At 41.6% G+C, this 20250-nt stretch overlaps 1 protein-coding gene across 1 annotated transcript in view; it reads left to right on the top strand.

Moving 5' to 3' along the window:
- SNTG2 (syntrophin gamma 2) overlaps positions 1-19742 on the top strand; it is a 450805-nt gene extending 431063 nt beyond the window's left edge. Inside the window, exon 17 of the mRNA XM_044290991.1 lies at positions 19195-19742. Within this exon, the coding sequence (XP_044146926.1) occupies positions 19195-19326 (132 nt within the window). The 3' untranslated portion in view covers positions 19327-19742. The remainder of the gene's footprint in view (positions 1-19194) is intronic.
- The last annotated feature ends 508 nt before the right edge of the window (positions 19743-20250 follow it).

Here is a 20250-nt window from a genome sequence, read left to right as displayed (position 1 = left end):
GGGAATATGACAGAGGCGGTAATAGGGATCAGATCTTGTAAATGTAACGAAATTTATAATTAAAATTTAGGCACAATCAAAATGAAAGCGGCAGGAGCGCCTGGATCAGACTGACTGGAGGTGTTACATAAATGTTTAACTTTCATTTAATCATGAAGTTTCCATTCACGCTTCAAGCTTAAACTATTTAATAAAATATAGTTCTCTGTCAAGGGCACGTAATGCCAAAGTGCAAAGTGACAAAATTTATCCCAGATTGATTTCTATTTGAGCCGGGTTTACCGGAACAGCGTGGCATAGACTCATTTGCATTTCTTTTAAATAATAAAATGATGGTCTGATTAATTTTACTTTATTTGGATAAGTCAATGTCATGCCTCAGGAGGGATAATATGCACGTTGCTACCATCAATTCAGTAACATTCTGCATCAACAGGATGGATTGCATTTCACACATTGCAGCGCCATATGAAGATTACACAATAGGTTGCACCGGACACAATAAAATTATAGGAGGGATTTTCAACTTGTTTATAGGCATGAAAGGGCTCTGTATTGCAGAAGCATTGTAAGAGAATCCTGTGGATGTAATGAATATCTTCTTAGATGGTTAACCATTGGGCAGAACTGGCACATGGGAATCTGAATTATATATACAGTGGATATAAAAAGTCTACACACCCCTGTTAAAATGTCAGGTTTCTGTAATCTAATAAAATCAGACATAGATAAATCATTTCAGAACTTTTTCCACCTTTAATGTGACCTATAAACTGTACAACTCAATTGAAAAACAAACTGAAATCTTTTAGGTGGAGGGAAGAAAAAATATAAAAATAAAATAATATGGTTGCATAAGTGTGCACACCCTTAAACTAATACTTTGTTGAAGCATCTTTTTATTTTATTACAGCACTCAGTCTTTTTGGGTATGAGTCTATCAGCATGGCACATTTTGACTTAGCAAGATTTGCCCACTCTTCTTTGCAAAAACACTCCAAATCTGTCAGATTGCGAGGGCATCTCCTGTGCACAGCCCTCTTCAGATCACCCCACAGATTTTCAATCGGATTCAGGTCTGGGCTCTGGCTGGGCAATTCCAAAACTTTAATCTTCTTGTGGTGAAGCCATTCCTTTGTTGATTTGGATGTATGCTTTGGGTCGTTGTCATGCTGAAAGATGAAGTTCCTCCTCTTGTTCAGCTTTCTAGCAGAAGCCTGAAGGTTTTGTGCCAATATTGACTGGTATTTGGAACTGTTCATAATTCACGCTAGCTTAACTAAGGCCCCAGTTCCAGCTGAAGAAAAACAGCCCCAAAGCATGATGCTGCCACCACCATGCTTCACTGTGGGTATGGTGTTCTTTCGGTGATGTGCAGTGTTGTTTTTGTGCCAAACTTATCTTTTGGAATTATGGGCAAAATGTTCAACCTTGGTTTTCATCAGACCATAACACCTTTTCCCACATGCTTTTGGGAGACTTCAGATGTGTTTTTGAAAAATGTAGCCTGCCTTGGATGTTATTCTTTGTAAGAAAAGGCGTTCATCTTGCCACTCTACCCCATAGCCCAGACATATGAATAATACGGGAGATTGTTGTCACATGTACCATACAGCCAGTACTTGCCAGATATTCCTGCAGTTCTTTTAATGTTGTTGTAGGCCTCTTGGTAGCCTCCCAGACCAGTTTTTTTATCTTCTTTTCATCAATTTTGGAGGGACGTCCAGTTCTTGGTGATGTCACTGTTGTGCCATATTTTCTCCACTTGATGATGACTGTCTTCACTGTGTTCCATGGTATATCTAATGCCTTGGAAATTCTTTTGTACCCTTCTCCTGACTGATATCTTTTAACAATGAGATCCCTCTGATGTTTTGGAAGCTTTCTGTGGACCATGGCTTTTTCTGTGGGATGTGACTAAGAAACCTTTAGGAAAGACCAACTAGAGCGGCTGAACTTTATTTGGGGTTAGTCAGAAGCACTAAATGATGGCAGGTGTATGCTGACTCCTATTTAACATGATTTTGAATGTGATTGATTAATTCTGAACATGGCTACATCCCCAGTTATTTTAGTTTGTTTAGTTTTCTTCCCTCCACCTAAAATAATTCAGTTTGTTTTTCAATTTAATGGTACAGTTTATAGGTCACATTAAGGCTACATTCACACGTCAGTATTTTTCTATAGCCCGAATTTCGGTCCGTTTTTTGCGGATCTGTTGTTCCTGAAAATGTTTCCATATGTCATCCGTATGTCATCCGTTTTTGCTTGGATTTCTTTGAAAAAAAAAAAGTTAATAAGTGATTTCTGTGGGCAGGATTTAATTTCCAGGAATGGATTCCGCATAAAACGGATGACATACCTAATGACATACGAATGTCATCAGTTTTTTTGCAGAACCATTGACTTTGTATTGTACCAGGATCCGATTTTTGCGGAAAAGAATAGGACAAGTTTTATATTTAATCGGACATGCGGAACGGAACAACGGAAACGGACAGCACACATACGGAACAGATCAGAAAAGAAAAAACTGACGTGTGAATAGACCCTAAAGGTGGAAAAAGTTCTGAAATTATTTGTCTTTGTCAAATTTTTTTACAGCACAGAAATCTGACATTTTAACAGGGGTGTGTAGATTTTTTATATCCACTGTATGTTATTATGTACGTAAATTATTCCAGGTCTCCTTACACAAATCATACACTTTGTATTGTTGTAGCGGACCGATCAGTACACAACTCCGTTCAGACGATATCCTCCTTTCCATGCACAGGCAGCTACTGCAAGCACCAGTCTGCCGAACTGCAAACTACACGAATCCTGGAAACCGCGGAACAGGAAAAGCATACAATCGGCTTACACTCCTGGCAATCAGCATACAATCCAATTCCCCCAAGAACGAGACGACACTTCGTTTTGAGGTCAAGCAGAGCTCTTTAATGGGTTATTTTCCAGCCTTTTATGCAGGTCTCCTAGCAAGCGACACTCCCCCTGGGGCCCTTGTAAAAGGCTGTGACAGTTTATATTTTAGCCAATCACATGCATTTACAGTATTGAACCTTCTCAGCATTTGTACACAAAATCCCCTTCCCCCTGTCTGTAACACAATCAACAAAATACAATGAGCATTGTCTGTGACGCAATTAACTAACAGAGACGCAATCCACAAAATACAATTATCAAACGTAATGGGCTAACTTAATCACTCACATGCAGAAAACACACATTTTTCCCCCAAACACAGAAAACGCTGGATTCCGATCCTTTGCATAGATCAATTCAGTTTATGTAAAGAGACATGTATCATTCAGAATATGTGTATTTATTTATAAAATGATTTACCCCCATGCCAGGTTTCTCTAAAAATGATCTGTCACCTCCCCTGACCGGTTTACTGTTAACCCGGCTTCCCATATCTGTGATTATGTCCCCACACGCAGGTACAGGCGCCAGGATTCCTCACTCCTCCCCAGGCATGGGCAGTGGGCTTCTTAGCTGTGGTTGTCAGTGGGGTTCTTGTGCTCCAGCTCAGAGTTCCTTGTGTGCATATAGGGCGTGTGCGGGCATGGCTCTCCTCATGTGAGGCAGCATGTAGGTGCCTCCTCTCTTCCCCAGCCTATGGCTTATCTGCCGGATGTATTTTAAGGCACCTCCTTCTATAGGAAGGAGAATGAGCAACTTTGGTTCCTTGTCTAAGTTCCTGTGAGCAAAGGTACTACTGTGATTTCTGGCATTACTGTTTACCGGACCCTGTATTTTGTTTAATCAACCTTGCCTTATTGTCGCCTGCCCTGATCTCGCATTTTACCTTATGGATTTTGCTATCTTGCCATCTGCCCTGACCTTGGACCTCATTTACGGACTTTGTCATGTTGCCACCTGCCTTGACCTTGGACTCTGTACCCAGACACTGCCTCTGTGTGATCAGCCTTTGGCCACCTAGCACCCTCTATGTGTCCTGTATTATCTGGAGGCCATCCAGTGTTCCACTCCCCTTTTCTCAGAGGTAGGGTCTGGTGTACCCATCGAGAAAGTCTATCCTCACGATCAGAGGTATTGTGAAGAACAAGGGGTGCACTTAGTCATCCCCCTCTGAGGAAGTTTGTTCACGGAAGACAGCGGGTTCACCCCCGCTCACTGACCTTTACATTTACTTTGGTAAATACTTGCATTGTTCTGGAAAAAAAAGGACTCTGCAGCATCTTTTCTTCTAACTCTATTCGATTGTGGTTTGATTTAGCCAATTAAGGTCTGAATAACATCTGCCTGAATCAAAAGTGCTCTGGTTGCCTTGAAAAGTCTTTCTCTATTTCGCTCTCTCTCCCTCTCCCACTCTCTTTCCCTTCTCTTTATCTCCCACTCCCTCACCTCAATCTCTCTCTTCCTCCTCCCCCTCTTCCTCACTTTCTCTCTCAATCTCTTCCCCTCTATTTCTTTTCTCTCTCTCCTTGATTCTCCTGAATCGAATCACACAAAATTAGAAAAAAAATATAATTAGGGACATTTACTAATCATGTTGTGCCAGAATTATGATATAAAATGCACCAAAAATAATGGTGTTTTGATTTGCGCCAAATATATCAACTGTTTTCTCCTAAATATACACCAGAAAGAATGAAAAAATGCCAAATGTTTTTAATGTAAAAGTGGGTGGGACTACCAAATTGGCGCATATTATGCCTCGTTTATAAACTTATGTTTGGCTTAAAAGTCTCAAAATGTAGCAGTTGCTTCTGTGGTAGTTTAAATTGCTAAAAAGGCGCACAGCAGATCAGATAGATGTGCAATTTTAGCAATTAAATGCTGCATATAGGCCTTAATGGAGTCGTTTGTTCAAAGTCGATTGAGCATTGTTGCAAATACAAATAAAACTCTAATTTGAACACTTTGGTATAAAAAATTTCAAATGTGTTTAGAAAAAAACGGATTATTAGCCTACAAGTACACAAGAGAGATTTTAAAAATAGCATGCACCTTTTGATAAAACAAGTCGTCACTTTTGGTGTAGAATATTATGGATAAATGTCCTGCAATGTCTTTGAATTTTTACACTGCTCTTGCCACTTACTTCAAAACTGAGCTGGGCTTAGAGGAAGGGATTTGGCCACCGTGGACCAACACATTTACCAAAATTATGCCAGAAAACTGAAATACTAGCTGGCATAGGTTTTAGTTTCTGACACATGGACATCACAGATGCAACAAATTAATTAAAAGTCCTGCACCTCTTAATAAATTTTACTAAGCTTTACTAAGCCTGACTTGTGAAATACCAGTCTATAATAAGTGAACCCCTATTATGTAATTTGTAGGTCATAAACGTAATTTTTTTATTTTTTTTATTTTTTTATACAAATCCAGAAAGACAAATATATAAAGGAATCAGTGCAATAACGATTCCTTATCAAAACTGGTGTAAAGTAGAACTGGCTTAGTTGTCCATAGCAACCAATCAGATTCCACCTTTCATTTTCCAAAGCCATGGAATGCTCTGAAAAATGAAAGGTGGAATCTGATTGGTTGCTATGGGTCACTAAGCTAGTTTACTTTACACCATTATTGATAAATCCCCCCCCCCCCCATGTGTAAAAAATACTTTGATTTAAGTAATTTCATTCAGTTATTGAAAAAATATTAGGAAACTATAAAAACCTGAAAATGCAGGGTGTAAAAAGTCTATGGGGAAGAATTATCAAAACTGGCACAAATAAAAACTGCCATAGTTGGCCTTTAACAACCAATCAAATTTCACCTTTCATTCAAGGTGCTCTGAAAGTTGAAATCTAATTAGTTGCTATGGTTAACTAAGCCAGTTTTTAGTGATGATCGAGCACCAAAGTATTAGGGTGTTCAGGCCGAACACATTGCTATAATTATGTGCTCGGCCGAGCACCCGAGTATAATAGAAGTCAATGGGAGACAACTAGGCACCCCCTGCTCTGAAGAGGGGAGGGTGCCTAGTCCATTGAAAAAAGTCAGAAAGTGACAGAAACACCACCAAAATGGATCAGGAACAGCATGGGGATGATGTCTGGATGCATCTTGGACTCCCAGGTCACTGCTGGGAACCATGTTGTCCGAGTTGCACACCTCTTTTACAGACTGACAAAAATACGCACAAACCCCCCCCCCCCACCCCCACCCCCCCCAAAAAATATATTTTACAGGAAAAATTGTTAGGAAACATTCTTTCCTGTATATTCAATTGTATATAAAGTGCAAGTGCTACAAACAATTACAAGCAAGAGGCACTCCAAAACAGCCTGTATATCACATAAAGGAGGGCCTTATTCACATTGTGGTACAATAGTTCAGTTAGTGGGACTCCTACTACTCATAAAGCCTATGCACTAAGTGAAAGGGCTGCCAAAACTTACAAGAAACTGGCATTTCAAAACACCCTTTGTTACACATGAAGGAGGGCATCATACACACCCTTGAAAAATTATGATTAATGGCCTGCTGGTGACCCTCAAAAACATTTGGAGCAAGGGCCTGCTGATCTGACCATCTAAAACCTTAGGGGCGAGGGCCTGCTGCCACATTGGTGACACTGGATAACCTCTGGGTGATTGCACATCCCTGTGACGGCGACGATCCATTTGGATGTCTGCCCTATCAACTTTCGATGTTCTTTTCTGCGCCTACCATGCTGATCATGGGTAACCGGGAATCAGTTTTTTTTCCTAATTGTGAACCACCCAGAGAGGGTGGATCAAGTTTTTAAAGCAGAAGAATTCAAGGAAGGCAGCAGACGTGCCGCAATTACCCACTCCCGACTCGGGGAGGTAGTGACTATAAATAACAATACAGCTCTCATAAGCAGCCTTATTATTGGAATGAGTACAGTGTGCCATCATGTTGAGGATTGTGTTGACCAGACTCTTGGTTACTGAAACTGAACTTTTAGGTGAGGGCCTGCTGCTGTTTTGTTGACTCTAGATAACTTCTAGGCGATCGCACATCCCCATGACGGCGACGATCCATTTGGATGTCTGCCCTATCAACTTTGAAGCAATTTTTCAACAAGGACCTTCTGGTATAGCACAGTTTTGCTTGTCCTCTCCACCAGAGGAATGAGAGATGAGAAGTTCTCTTTGTAGCGGGGGTTGAGAAGGGTGAACAACTAGTAATCCTTGTTGTCTAAAATGCATATAACGCGCGAGTCGTGGGAAAGGCAGCCTAACATGAAGTCAGCTATGTGTGCCAGAGTACCAACAGGCAAAACTTCACTGTCGTCATCAGATGGTGAGCTGACCGTGTAAAAGATTTTAGGTGAGGGCCTGCAGGTGAGCTGACCCTGTAAAACATTATATGCGAGGGACTGCAGTTGAGCTGACCCTGTAAAACATTATATGCAAGGGCCTGCAGTTGAGCTGGCCCTGTAAAACATTATATGCGACGGCATGCAGGTGAGCAGACCCTATAAAACATTATATGCGAGGGCCTGCAGTTGAGCTGACCCTATAAAACATTATATGCGAGGGCCTGCAGGTGAGATGACCCTGTAAAACATTATATGTGAGGGCCTACAATTGAGCTGACCCTGTAAAACACTATATGCGAGGGCCTGCTGCTGAGCTGACGCTCTAAAATATTATATACGCGAGCCTGCTGGTGAGCTGATGCTCTAAAACATTATATTCAAGTGTCTTCTGGTGCCTGTAGGTGAGCTGACGCTATTAAAAAAATGAAATTGAGGGCCTGCAGTTGAGCTGACCCTATAAAAAAAAATTAGAGTGGAGGTAATATATACAATCTGGATGAGGAGGAGGAGAAAATAAAATTCAACCATATACTTTTTTTGTGGTGGAAAAGGTGCATGGGAATACACTACAGTAGATTGAGTACATTATAAATGATAGATTGAAATTGCCTTTATGTTCATCAGCTTAGCTCTCCTCTGGTGGAGTTGAGACGTTAGGGGAAATCCAGGCCTTGTTCATTTTTATCTGAGTCAACCTGTCAGCATTGCCAGTGAACAAGTGGATATGCTTATCTGTTATGATGCCACCAGCAGCACTAAATAAACGCTCAGACAAAACGCTGGCGGCAGGACAGGCCAGCACTTTCAAGGCAAAGAGCGCAAGTTCATGCCACGCGTCCAGCTTGGACATCCAGTAGTTGTAAGGCACTGAGAGATCATTTAGGACGCTGACACGGTCTGCTATATATTCCTTTGCCGTCTTTCAAAACGTTTCCCTCCTAGTACCACTAGGCCATGCTTCAGGGTGAGGTCATGCCTTGCAGAGTGTTGCCCTGCCTTTGTTGGAACTGCTATGTGTTCCCCTTGTCTCCCTTCCTCAGTTGCCTAACAAAGTATGGACTCTGCCGGCCACGTTGTCAGATGTAAAATTTTGGAGAAATCTCTCAACAAGTACCTTCTGATATTGCACTGTTTTACTCATCCTCTCCACCACAGGAATGAGAGATGAGAAGTTCTCTTTGTAGCAAGGGTCGAAAAGGGTGAACACCCAGTAATCCGCGCTAAAATACGCACAACGCGAGGGTCACTGGAATGGCAGCCTAACATGAAGTCAGCTATATATGCCAGAGTACCAACAGGCAAGACATCGATGTCGACAACAAGATGACTCTCCATCTTCTCATCCTCCTCTTCTGCCCATCCACGCTGAACAGATAGAATTAAACTTCCATGGGTATTACCCTCTGTAGCAGAGGCAACTGTCACCTCCTCCTCCTCATCCTCCTCCTCTTCATGGTACAATTCACGCTGAGAAGACGAACTGTGGGTGGTCTGGCTATCACCCTGTGTAAGGTCCTCTCCCATTTTCTCATCTGCCACATTCAGAACATCGTCCTTAATTGTGAGCAGCAATTTGAGTAGACACAGCAGTGGGATGGATACTCTGATAATAGCGTTATCGCCACTAACCATCTGTGTGGATTCAGCAAAGTTTTTTTATAACCTCACAGAGGTCTGACATCAATGCCCACTCCTCGCTTGTGAATAGTGGCAGTTGACTCAAAAGGCGACGACCATGTTGCAGCTGGTATTCTACAACTGCCCTCTGCTGCTCACAAAGCCTAGCCAACATGTGGAACGTCGCACAAAATTCTGTGAGCTGGAAGCCACAAGCGCTGCTGCAGCGTTGACAGACCGGCTGAAGCTGTGGACGACTTGCAGAAATGGGCACACGCGGTGCGTCTTCACTAGTAGCTCTGGCAAATTGGGGTAGGTTTTGATAAACCGCTAAACCACTAAGTTTAAGACATGGGCTATGCATGGAATGTGTGTCAGGTTGCCGAGCTCCAAAGCCGCCACCAAGTTACGGCCATTGTGAGACACAAACATGCCTGCTTGTAGGTTGAGTGGCGAGTCTGGTCCCTTATACCCTGCCACAGCTCTGCGGCGGTGTGCTGTTTGTCCCCTAAGCAGATCAACGTCAGCACGGCTGTTGACGCTTACCCACAGCAGTGCTACACTGCTTCCAGCTAGCGACTGATGGCTGACCGGCACTGCTGCTGGAGGTGGAAGTGGAGGAGGAGGTGGCGGAGGAGGAGAAGTGGGGGTTGGAGCCAGTAACATAGTTGCTGGCAGAGACCCTGATGGATGTAGGGCCCGCAATCCTGGGCGTGGGTAGCACTTGTGCCATCCCAGGGTACGACTCACTCCCAACCTCCACAACATTCACCCAGTGTGCGGTCAGGGAAATGTAGCATCCCTGGCCACCAGCACTTGCATTCGAAAACTGAGTTTGTATTGAAAATTCCAATAATCTGGGCCTAATCTACGGTCCATAGTGTGTGGCTTTCTGTGACATATACAGTACTCTATCCAAAAACTGTCTCTTTAGGGCAAATTCCAATAATCTGGGCCTAATATAGTGTCCATATTCTGTGGGTTTCTGTGACATATGCTGTCCTGCATCCAAAAACGGTGTCTTTAGAGGACTGTAAAACAATCTGCACCACATCTAGTGACAAAACCTTTAATACGAAGAAGACGAGCATTAATGGTTTTACTACTGGCATTACAGTAATGGCATTACTTACCTGCACGTGTAAGCAGCCGTGAAACGTGCGGGGAGGAGACTTGAGCATGGCACTTGAGCACATGCGGTACTGGGCCGAGTACTGCCATTTGCCGAGTATAGTGATGCTCGAGCCAAACCGGTATTCGGCCGAGCATGCTCACTCATCACTACAGGGAGTTTTGCTTTGTACCAGGTTTGATAAATCTCCCCCTATATTTTTATTTTACTATGTGTATGATACAGTCCTTAACATATGACCCAAAGTATTGAACTCTATAGCCATAGACTGCAATGATATAAGAACCTATATTGTGCAGTTTACATACCTTTCTTTTGCACTTTTTAACACAATTCGAATGACGTATCCTTACCAAATATATGTTTAATGAACACTTTTTTTTTAACGTACAGTATGTCTGCTTATTAGTGTGTAGGGGAATATAGGGGGAGATTTTTCTGGTGTATCTATAACAGTTCACCACATACATGCTATGAAGTGGCCCTAATTTGCAGACGCTGGGTCAGAGTCATAAATAATCAATGTAACACAAGGAACATGATTTCAATAATGAGAAAGTGAAATCAATTGACATGTTGATCCCTGTCATGTGATACCACAATTACTTGAAATTACTCCCAATACCGTGGCTATAAAGAGTATGAAGCAGCAATGTTCCATACAAAGCCTCATGTTCCATACAAAGTATATGTAATTGGTGAAAATAACCAGGCATAGTGTTGGAGGTCTACAATGAAGGATCACATGGTCAGATCTCCCACCAATATGAAAGTTATCATGTATCCAATGGATACATAATAAGTGCTTCTTGCTGGAATAGGCTTTATTTAACAAAATAAACTAAAAGTGGTCCCCCTGACCTTCCCCCTTTAACTCCTGTGCAGGGATCTGGACACAGTTGCAGAAGAACCACCAGGCCACTACCTCTTGGAGTAGTCTCTGTTCAGTGAAAGTTAACCTAGGAAGATCAAGGAGACAAGAGACACTGATGCACTGCACCAAGTACACCGGTTAGAGTGTAGTTAGAGGACAGGTTGAGGTCAGGGCATGCAGAGTTTCGTACCATCCAGTATTTAAATAATAGGTCAGGGAAAGTGGCAGTTGGTCAATACGGGAGTCAGTCAGTGGTCAGGTCAGGCAGAACAGGGTCAAATTCAGTAAAAAGGCAGAGGTCAAGGATGAAAAAACAGGACAGAATAATAGTTCTCCGTTGCAGAACTTGAAGCTCAGGAAACCTCCACAGGGGAAGTCACCTATAAAAAGTACATGGTATGCAACCATTGGCTGGGGACAGATTTTGCTGCATGTACTACCCCTTAAACACCTGGAGGGAGTGTGTGTGTGTGCGCTGACTAAGCAGGAACCAGCAGGCAGGTGACAATGTGGGACAAGACCATTCACTGATCAACATTGAGAGCAGTGAGCACAGTGAGGTGAATATTTTAGCAGTCATGAGCACTGAAAGCAGGAAGGAGTCAATGGCTAAAGACTACCGAGATTACAATAAAGATGAGACAAAAGATGAAAACTGATTAAATAATGGGTAAAGGCAAACTGCACCATCACTGGATTTTAGCTGGCCAAATAAACACAATAAAGGACATTCACTTTCCTTGTAATGTCACATTGGCTTTATCTAGTGAGTCTATTTCCTGGCTGCAAAGAGACTGTATAGTGGTGTAGAACACTAAGACTTGCAGAAACACGCATAGGGAGTCTGCTGTGGTAGTGAAACAATATTGTGAGTCAGTATGACATGCAGATGACAGGCATTGCTCTTAGAATCACTGCACACTTCATGGGGCCAAAACTGACCAAATAACTAAAGTGTGAACTCAGCCTTACAGGTCAATGTTAGCGCCAGGTATAAAGAATCGTGCAGAGGCCCAAGATCCTACTATAGCGTTAAAGAGCACACTCCTTTTAAACCAACGTCAGCTGATTCCACATAAATTTCTACAGAATCTGTTCTATTAAACGCTTATACAAGTAAAGCCTCCCTGACAGAGTGGAGAGGGTGTCAGCAGTAAGTTTGTGTTGATGTCACTGCAGGGGCCATGTAAATCATATTCCCCCTTAACATTCAGTCCCATGTAAATAATATCACTACCTCCCACAGCCGCCTTCGACATATAGTCCCATATAAATAACATCACCCTGCCCCAGCCACCTCCAACATGCATTCCCATGTAAATAATATCACTCCACCCCACTGTCCCATGTAAATAACTTCCCTCCCTTCAGCCCTAACATACAGTCCCAGTTAAATAACTACAACTCCCAACATTGCTCTGCCTCTCACACTGAGAAATCTACCCCTTTACTTACTTCTCCTTATGTAGCAGACCTCACCACAGCTTCTTCCCAGGACTTCTTTTCACTGCTGAGCCATCCTCTCCTGCACTGGTCCCATCAGGGGCATACTGCCTGTGCAGCTGGTTCAGCAAGGAAAGGGGCCCATCCCAGTGCCAGCAGAGGCATTTATTTTTTATCTTATCATATTTTTCATTCCCTACCTCTGCTAATAGGGTAATCTGGGCACCTTGGTGTGGAGGTCAGGAGGGGGCAGAGGTTTTGAGGGGGTGGGGGGGGGGGCACTTACTGCAAAACTGCTGCCAGTTTGTGTCTACACTCCATAGCTGAAGGACCTTCGATTACATCAAAGTCATGTGATATTTTTAGCAGTGGAAGTGGAGGTAGGACCTGTGATGAGATCACCGTCATGTGACTAGTGCAGAAAGAGGCAGTGCTAGACTTAAGTTGCTGCTCATGGAGCTGGTACTGCTCCTTCCCTCCCACACCTTCCCAGCAGCCATGACAGTGGCATGTGAGCGTAAAGGGCCCCCCAGCTCAGACATGTGTGAGGATGGGCGATCACGCACATAGGCAGCGGCAAACTGACTACATAGAATGTCTCGATAGTAGCTCAGTTTGTCCTCCCTCTAATTGGATGTAAAAAAGACCCCCATTTTGGAATGGTAGTGAGGGTCTAACATAGTGGAGAGCCAGTAGTCATCCCTCTGCCGAATGGACCCTGGTATGGATAAAGATAACTTTTCCAACGCGTTTTGTTGGCCTTGGGCCAACTTATCAGGGGACTCTCAACAATATGTCAGCAGTTTATAAACAAACTAGAAGTTCAACTTAGCTTCAGAGTGGAGATGATGTCTCAATTGGATGCAGAGGTATAGTTTGGAAGTCGCCATCCATTCCACCCCACAAAGGGAGGCCCTCTGTTTTCACATGCTGTATGGTGTCCAGCCGGGCTTGTGGCAGCAGCGTATGGCAGTAGCAAATGAACAGCTGTGCAGTGGCTCTTTTTAAAGCCAGCTGCACAGACCAGAAGCCACTCCCCATCTGGCATGTGATCTGTAGTATCACCCATCACATGATCAGAAGCCCATGACATCACCGTCACATGGGCTGTCATGTGACTTGGAAGGGCAGGCGCAGCAATCACATGATGAGAGGGTGGGCGTATCAATCCAATATCAAGCACACCCACTAAATGATGCTACTGAGAGGCATGGTATGACGGAAGTAGGGATGTCAATCAGGCAACAAGCACCCCCATCACTCCCAACAAGGCTGCACTAAAGCATTAATAGCTCTAGTTTATCTAATAGGAGACTGCAGCACAGTGTAGTAACTGCCTAGTCTGAACAGGGCTTCAAATTGCCAGGATTAAAATGGTCAACAGGGTCTGGAAGAAATAAAATTAACCCTTAAAGGAGATTAAAAAAATAATTATTTAATAAGTCAATTCGGTGAAAACAACAAGATTGGGGCTTATTTGAGGTAATGCATCCTCCAACTTTAGCATGTCCACAGAAGGCAGAGAGGATATACGCAGAGGGAGACCTTGGTGGAACCTAAATGTAACAGCCATAGAAAAGTTGTTCATTAAGACTCCTTTCTTGGGTCGTTTTCAATTCAAATATCCACCAGGTCTCCCTCTGCAAAATCCTCTTCTCCCAGTCACCTCCTCTCTTTAATGGGGAAACAACCTCAATTCCCATGAATTTCACTTTTGATAGTCTCCCCCATGCATGAGATCAATGTGTTTTAATAGGGGAGTATCCCTTCTGTGACGCATGTCACCCAGATGTTCTTCAATCCGCCTGTAGAGCTCCCGAGTGGTCTTTCCAACATAATCCAACATATTCCAAACCACAGACACAAATTGCTTTGATAAATAACCCCCTTGGAACGACAATTGATGAAACATTTTATGGGGTATCTTTTAGATGTCACATTACTGATGAATGTGCCATTACAATGATAACAACCACATATCGGGTGAAGCCAACAGTCACTCTTTTTCGGTGCATTATATTGACTATGGACCAAATGGTCCCATATGTTCCGTCCCCTCCGATAAATGATCTGTGGGGCTCCTGAGATGGCACTACTAATGACTGGGTCAAGTTGCAAAATACCCCAGTTTTTGGAAATCTTTTTAACTTCGTCTGCCATCAAATGTGGCTATCAAGCGGATTGACTCCTTCCCTTTTTGATCCTCATTAAAGCTGTTTTATATGCTTTCCTCAAGATATCGTCTGGGTACCCTTTCTCCCGGAATCTTTCAAGAAGATCCCCTGCTTGTTCTTTAAAGTGTGGAACAGTTTATTTTCATCCTCAAATATTGGTCTGTGGGGATCCCCTGTTTTAGGGGTCTAGGATGGTGGCATTCCCAATTTAGTAAAGAATTGGTAGCTGTGAGTTTCCTAACAGTTTTTGTTTGGATCTCCCCCCTAGGGTCCCTTTCAATTAATATCATCTAGAAAGAGAAGTAGATTAGTCGCAATTTTGGAGGTGAATCCCAGGCCTATATTGTTCTTATTTAGGGCTGATAGAAGGTCTTTGAATCTCTCCCTCTCCCCCTGCCAGATTTTAAAGATGTTGCCCACATAACAATATCCATTGTATGTGGGTCGGGGGATCAGTAAACACTATACTTTTCTCCCACCAGCCCAGGAACAAATTTGCATACGATGGGGCACATGGACTCCCATCGTGATGCCCCTGATCTGGTGGTAGAAGGTACCGTCAAAAAGGAAGTAGTTATATGTGACAGTAAATTCCAATATGAAGTAGTAAGTCCAATTGGTCGGCACTGCAGGTAAATATTTTGTGGTGCTCGCGTCCTAAGATTGGCATCCCGCAAAACAAAAGCAAGAAATGAACGGAACTCACTATAAGTTGTCTACAAAAAGGTTCTTGTTTATTGTCACATAATCTTGTGACGCGTTTTGACACTTGCAGGTGTCTTTATCAGGTTTCTTTTTCAGGGGTGTTTTCAGTTCAAGAAGTCAAATTTCTCCTCAGAAGTCAAATCATTAAGTCAAGCTTCACATAGAATTTTAACTAATTGCGATTGGTATAGTCCTGTGGGATTAGATTGAAGCCTTTCATATTTTTCTTTCTCATAGGAGACTCATGCACATCGTTATATATTGTGCGGTGTCCATTATCACAATGTTGGCTGCTTTATCTGAGGGCTTGATTGTTATCTCCCTATCCTTTTCTAAATTTAGCAGGGCCCTAAATTCCGATTTTGTACAGTTGAATCTCTTTTGGTTCAGTGTAAGCTTTTCTATTTCACAGGTAACCTGTCTCACAAACACATCAATGCACGAAGGGTCCCTTATAGGTGGCATTTTGGAGGTTTTGTTTTTAAGCGTTGTGAATGGGCCCCTACCCTCCTGCAGGATACTATCCTCTAAGCTATATAGAAGCCCCAAAAATAAACGTTTTAGCTAAATAAAGTCTATTGCAAAATTGTTACCTATCACTTGCCCTACACTTTAGCAAAAAATATAAAAATATGACAGTTATCCTTTAAAGAGAGGAGGTGACTAAGAGAAGAGGATTTTTCAGAGGGCGACCTGGTGAATATTTGAATTTGAATTGAAAATGACCCAAGCAAGGAACAACTTTTCTATGGCTATTATATTTAGGTTTCACTAAGGTCCCCCTCTGCGTATATCTTCTCTGCCTTCTGTGGACATGCTAAAGTTGGAGGATGTATTACCTCAAATAAGTCCCAATCTTGTTGTTTTCGCCGAATTTGTGATGTCATGGGCTTCTGATCATGTGATGGGTGATACTACAGATCACATGCCGGATGGGGCGTGGCTACTGGTCTGTGCAGCTGGCTTTAAAAAGAGCCACTGCACAGCTTTTCATGCGCTGCTGTCATACACTGCTGCCACAAGCCCAGCTGGACACCATACAGCATGTGAAAACAGAGAGCCTCCCTTTGTGGGGTGGAATGGATGGCGACTTCCAAACTATACCTCTTCATCCAACTGAGCCATCATCTGCACTCTGAAGCTAAGTTAAACTTCTAGTTTGTTTATAAACTGCTGACATATTGTTGTGAGTCCCCTGATAAGTTGGCCCAAGGCCAACGAAATGCGTTGGTTAAGTTATCGTTATCCATACCAGGGCCCTTGTGGTTGTTTCCTACCTTTTGACAAAGCTGGGCAGTCAACTGGACGGGTGTAAGGACAAGAAGGGACATCTAAGGAGTTAGGAGTGACACGGGGGTCGTCCCTTTTGAGGGTGAGCGTTTTTCACCCCCTGTAGAGTAATTAAAGTAGGGACTTGTAATGGAAGAGACCCAGCAAGTGGATCCCCTCCCATCCCTACCTATATCCTAATCAAGGGTCAATTACCAATTACGATTGTTTGCTTAATGTCTTTAATGGGCTATTATTTTATTGGATATTAAAAGTTAGGCATTAATTGTTACCCACCATTTTTGTTCTATTTAATTGCCTAATTTTGGGTACAAATTATATAACCACAATTGACCATTGTTTCCTATGGTTGTGTGAATAGTCTGCCATTTATTCTAATAGACGCTGTAGGGCGGTTATATAGTGTAGCGCAAAGATGGCATTTATAAAAGTCTCCAGTAGGCCAAATTTCTCTAGGGTCATCTGCATGTACAACAAAAGAGCATTTTTTTTCTTGAGAATGCCACAGCTGATTTTCACTCAACCGGTATCATTTTAATCGGCAGGATCAACCCTACCAGGCCTGGTTTAATGGGACGGGTCCTGTTGATGGGTGCTAATTTACATTATGTGCTTTCTGTATACTGAGATGGAAATGTGGGGGAGACATTTAGGTTTGTGCAATGTTGTCATTGCAATACAACATGAAGGTGAAATACAACCAGAGATGAGCGAACAAATTCTGTAGAATCAAAATTCTGCCAGAATAAAAATAAAAATAAAAAATTTTACAGAATAGGAATTTCTTGTGATTCAATTCAAAAATAGGTAGAATCAAAACATACTTGAATTGAATCATAAGAGCGATTCGGATGAATCGGATCTGAATAGAATTTTAGGAATTTTGCTAATTTCTAAATACAACCATTGACAAACTTACTGTGAAATTTCTAAGGCTTTGTTAACGTCTGCATTGGAATAATAGATTCCAGGAAAAAGTCACATGAAATAATAATGAATGCTGCGTTATTTTGTCCTGTAATATAACAGGCCCCATTGTACTTAGTGGGGTGCATCATGCAATAGATATTCTGCATCTGTGGCTTCGATTCAGTTTTTTTTTTTCAATTTGCTCATTGCATTTTTTATTTTGTTTTAAATAATATTGTGATTATTGTGTAGAATATTTTTGCGTGCGATTTCATAGCAATGTATGTTTCAGAACGCGAACCACATTTTCCCTTCTGCATCACATTGTCTCTTTAAATCACATTTGATACCGTCGCTAAGTAAAGTTTTCTCATACCACATGAGTGGACGCTGGAGCCTGTGAATGCACACACCACGGCATATTTATTGTGTAACAAAGTCACAAGCTCTGGGGATTTCGGCATGCAAAGTAACCAGGCGACCACATTATACATAGAGATATGCCTAAAATATATCTGACATTTGAGATTAATTTCCATGAATAGAATGCCATTAGGGAACACTTACATCAGGCTCTATACATATAGGCTGACATAATGAGATAAACTGCGCCTTAAAATAAATATTTCCCAAGTAAAATGAAAGTCTACAATATAAATGAAAACCAAATAGAAATGCAATACAGAAATTGTATAACTATGGCAGTATTAAACTTGGTCATGGCAGTGCATAATGATATGTAAATGACTGATGTTAAAGTCGAGTTCCTGTCAAATTTTCAAAATCTGTGAAATGTACATTAGCTACAGGTGGGATGGGAATTGAAAGACCCTGATTCTAGTGATGGGACCTGCAACTACTAGACATGTATGGCATATCCTGCGAATATGTCTCTGATTAAAAAAAAATTGGAATATGTGGATAAAGCTCTTACTATATCACTCAATAACATGGCACTGGCCCTATAGGAAACCACTTTAGAGGGTAAAAATCAGGGAAGGCTCTAATGTTCAACACTCAGTGGTGTCATTTATCAAGATTGGTGGTCTTGACATCCCTCTGTGCCGCTGGAGGAAGTGCTTAATTTATGATGAGGTATATCCTCCGGCAGTCTGTGAGCCCAGAATGAAATCTACTCCAGCTTGTAGATAGCATAGATTTCAGTCATCGGTGTAAATTATGATGAATCTGGAGAAGATGATGGTCCTGCCCACAGTGCTCTATCACCATGCCTCTTTCCCAAAAGTGTTGTGGGGAGTATAAAAGTGCCATCTGCCAAAAATGATTGTGCAAGTGGCGTTTAAAAAGTTGCAAACCTGGGGATTGTTCAATGAGCCCTGACGTATTTTGGTACATTCAAATAGTTGATTATATAACGGAAACAGTATACAGCAGTATAGGAGTTTCATGGTCTACTGTCTTGGGTTGAATTTAGACAGGAATGATATTGATGTCTTTGGAACTCTCATATAAGTATATGGTACATACTGGGAGTTGACATACATTGCTGACTCCTATGTTAGTATTCATCATGTTTCTAAAATTCTGACTATAACCCCTTGGGTAGTAGTCATTTTCTCCTCACTCTTGAGTTGGAATCGAAGGGCTGGTAAACCATATAAATATGTGAAACTTCTAGACAGTGGAGATTTGGATTTGCAATTTGTAAAAGTTCAAAAAGTTATTCAATCAAGTAAACATTCAGATTTTCATTGGAATTTTCCTTTATTCAAATCTGTCTTTTTTTCCCCCCTTTTCTTAATTTTTTTATTTTTTTCAGGAACTGGAATTTCAGGATCTCACTGGTGTTTTACATTGCATTCACTCCTTTATTGCTGCCAAGGTTGCATCTATGGACCCCACATTTATAAACAGCCAAAGTGTTTCGAGGAAATACATTTACAACACGTGAAGAACGACTATGGAGACATATTATTTTCCTAGAGGGTGGAGATTTCATGCACAAATTATTTGGGATAAAAACTTTCTGAATTAAACATAAACTGTCCCCCCATCTGTCTACATAAACCCAATGTACATTATACATATTTACTTTATTTTTCATTTTAATGTATGTCACAAAATAATCTAAAGCACATTTTCCTATTTCTTCTATGGAAAAGGACAATGAAATAGCACTTTAAGAAACATTTTCCAGGTTGTCTTAGGAGCTGTATATACACAGTGAAGCAGGGCTAATGCTGGAGGGTTTCGTTGTACATAGCCTGATAGCATGCATATTACAGTTTAGAATTTTCTTTACTTAGGAATTTAAACCCTACGGTCTGCTGTGAGCAGCTTTAATGTAATATTCTGTTAATAATTTCTTTGGTCCTACCAAATGTATTAATGAAGGAATCATACAGATGGTCCAAGTATCTATGTATTTTGATAAGCTATTACATACTGTATAATTCATCAATGTGTTATAAAATTCATGGACAATGCAAATTCTTATAAATATTTAATTGACAAGAAAATGCATTAGTGTCCTGTTTCTTTTCTTATTGTATTTGACACGGTTGTATCATTTGCAAAGAGTATAAGTAGCTTGTAATAATATGCAATAAGATGTAATGCTTCAGGTTTACAGCAGGGGGCAGCAGTTGTTAAACTGTTGCATTCCTCTTTAATAGTGTTATCCTAAAGTTAAACTGGTGTAAAGTAGAACTAGCTTAGTTGCCCATAGCAACTAATCAGATTCCACTTTTCGTTTTTCAGAGCTCCTTTGGAAAATGAAAGGTGGGATCTTATTGGTTGCCATGGGCAACTAAGCTAGTTTTCTTTTACACCAGTTTTGCTAAATTTCCACCAATGTGTCATCAGAAAATCCTCT

This window comes from Bufo gargarizans, chromosome 4 (genome assembly GCF_014858855.1).
Source record: "Bufo gargarizans isolate SCDJY-AF-19 chromosome 4, ASM1485885v1, whole genome shotgun sequence".
In the NCBI taxonomy this organism is placed as follows: Eukaryota; Metazoa; Chordata; class Amphibia; order Anura; family Bufonidae; genus Bufo; species Bufo gargarizans.
This window is presented reverse-complemented; position numbering and strand designations above follow the sequence as displayed.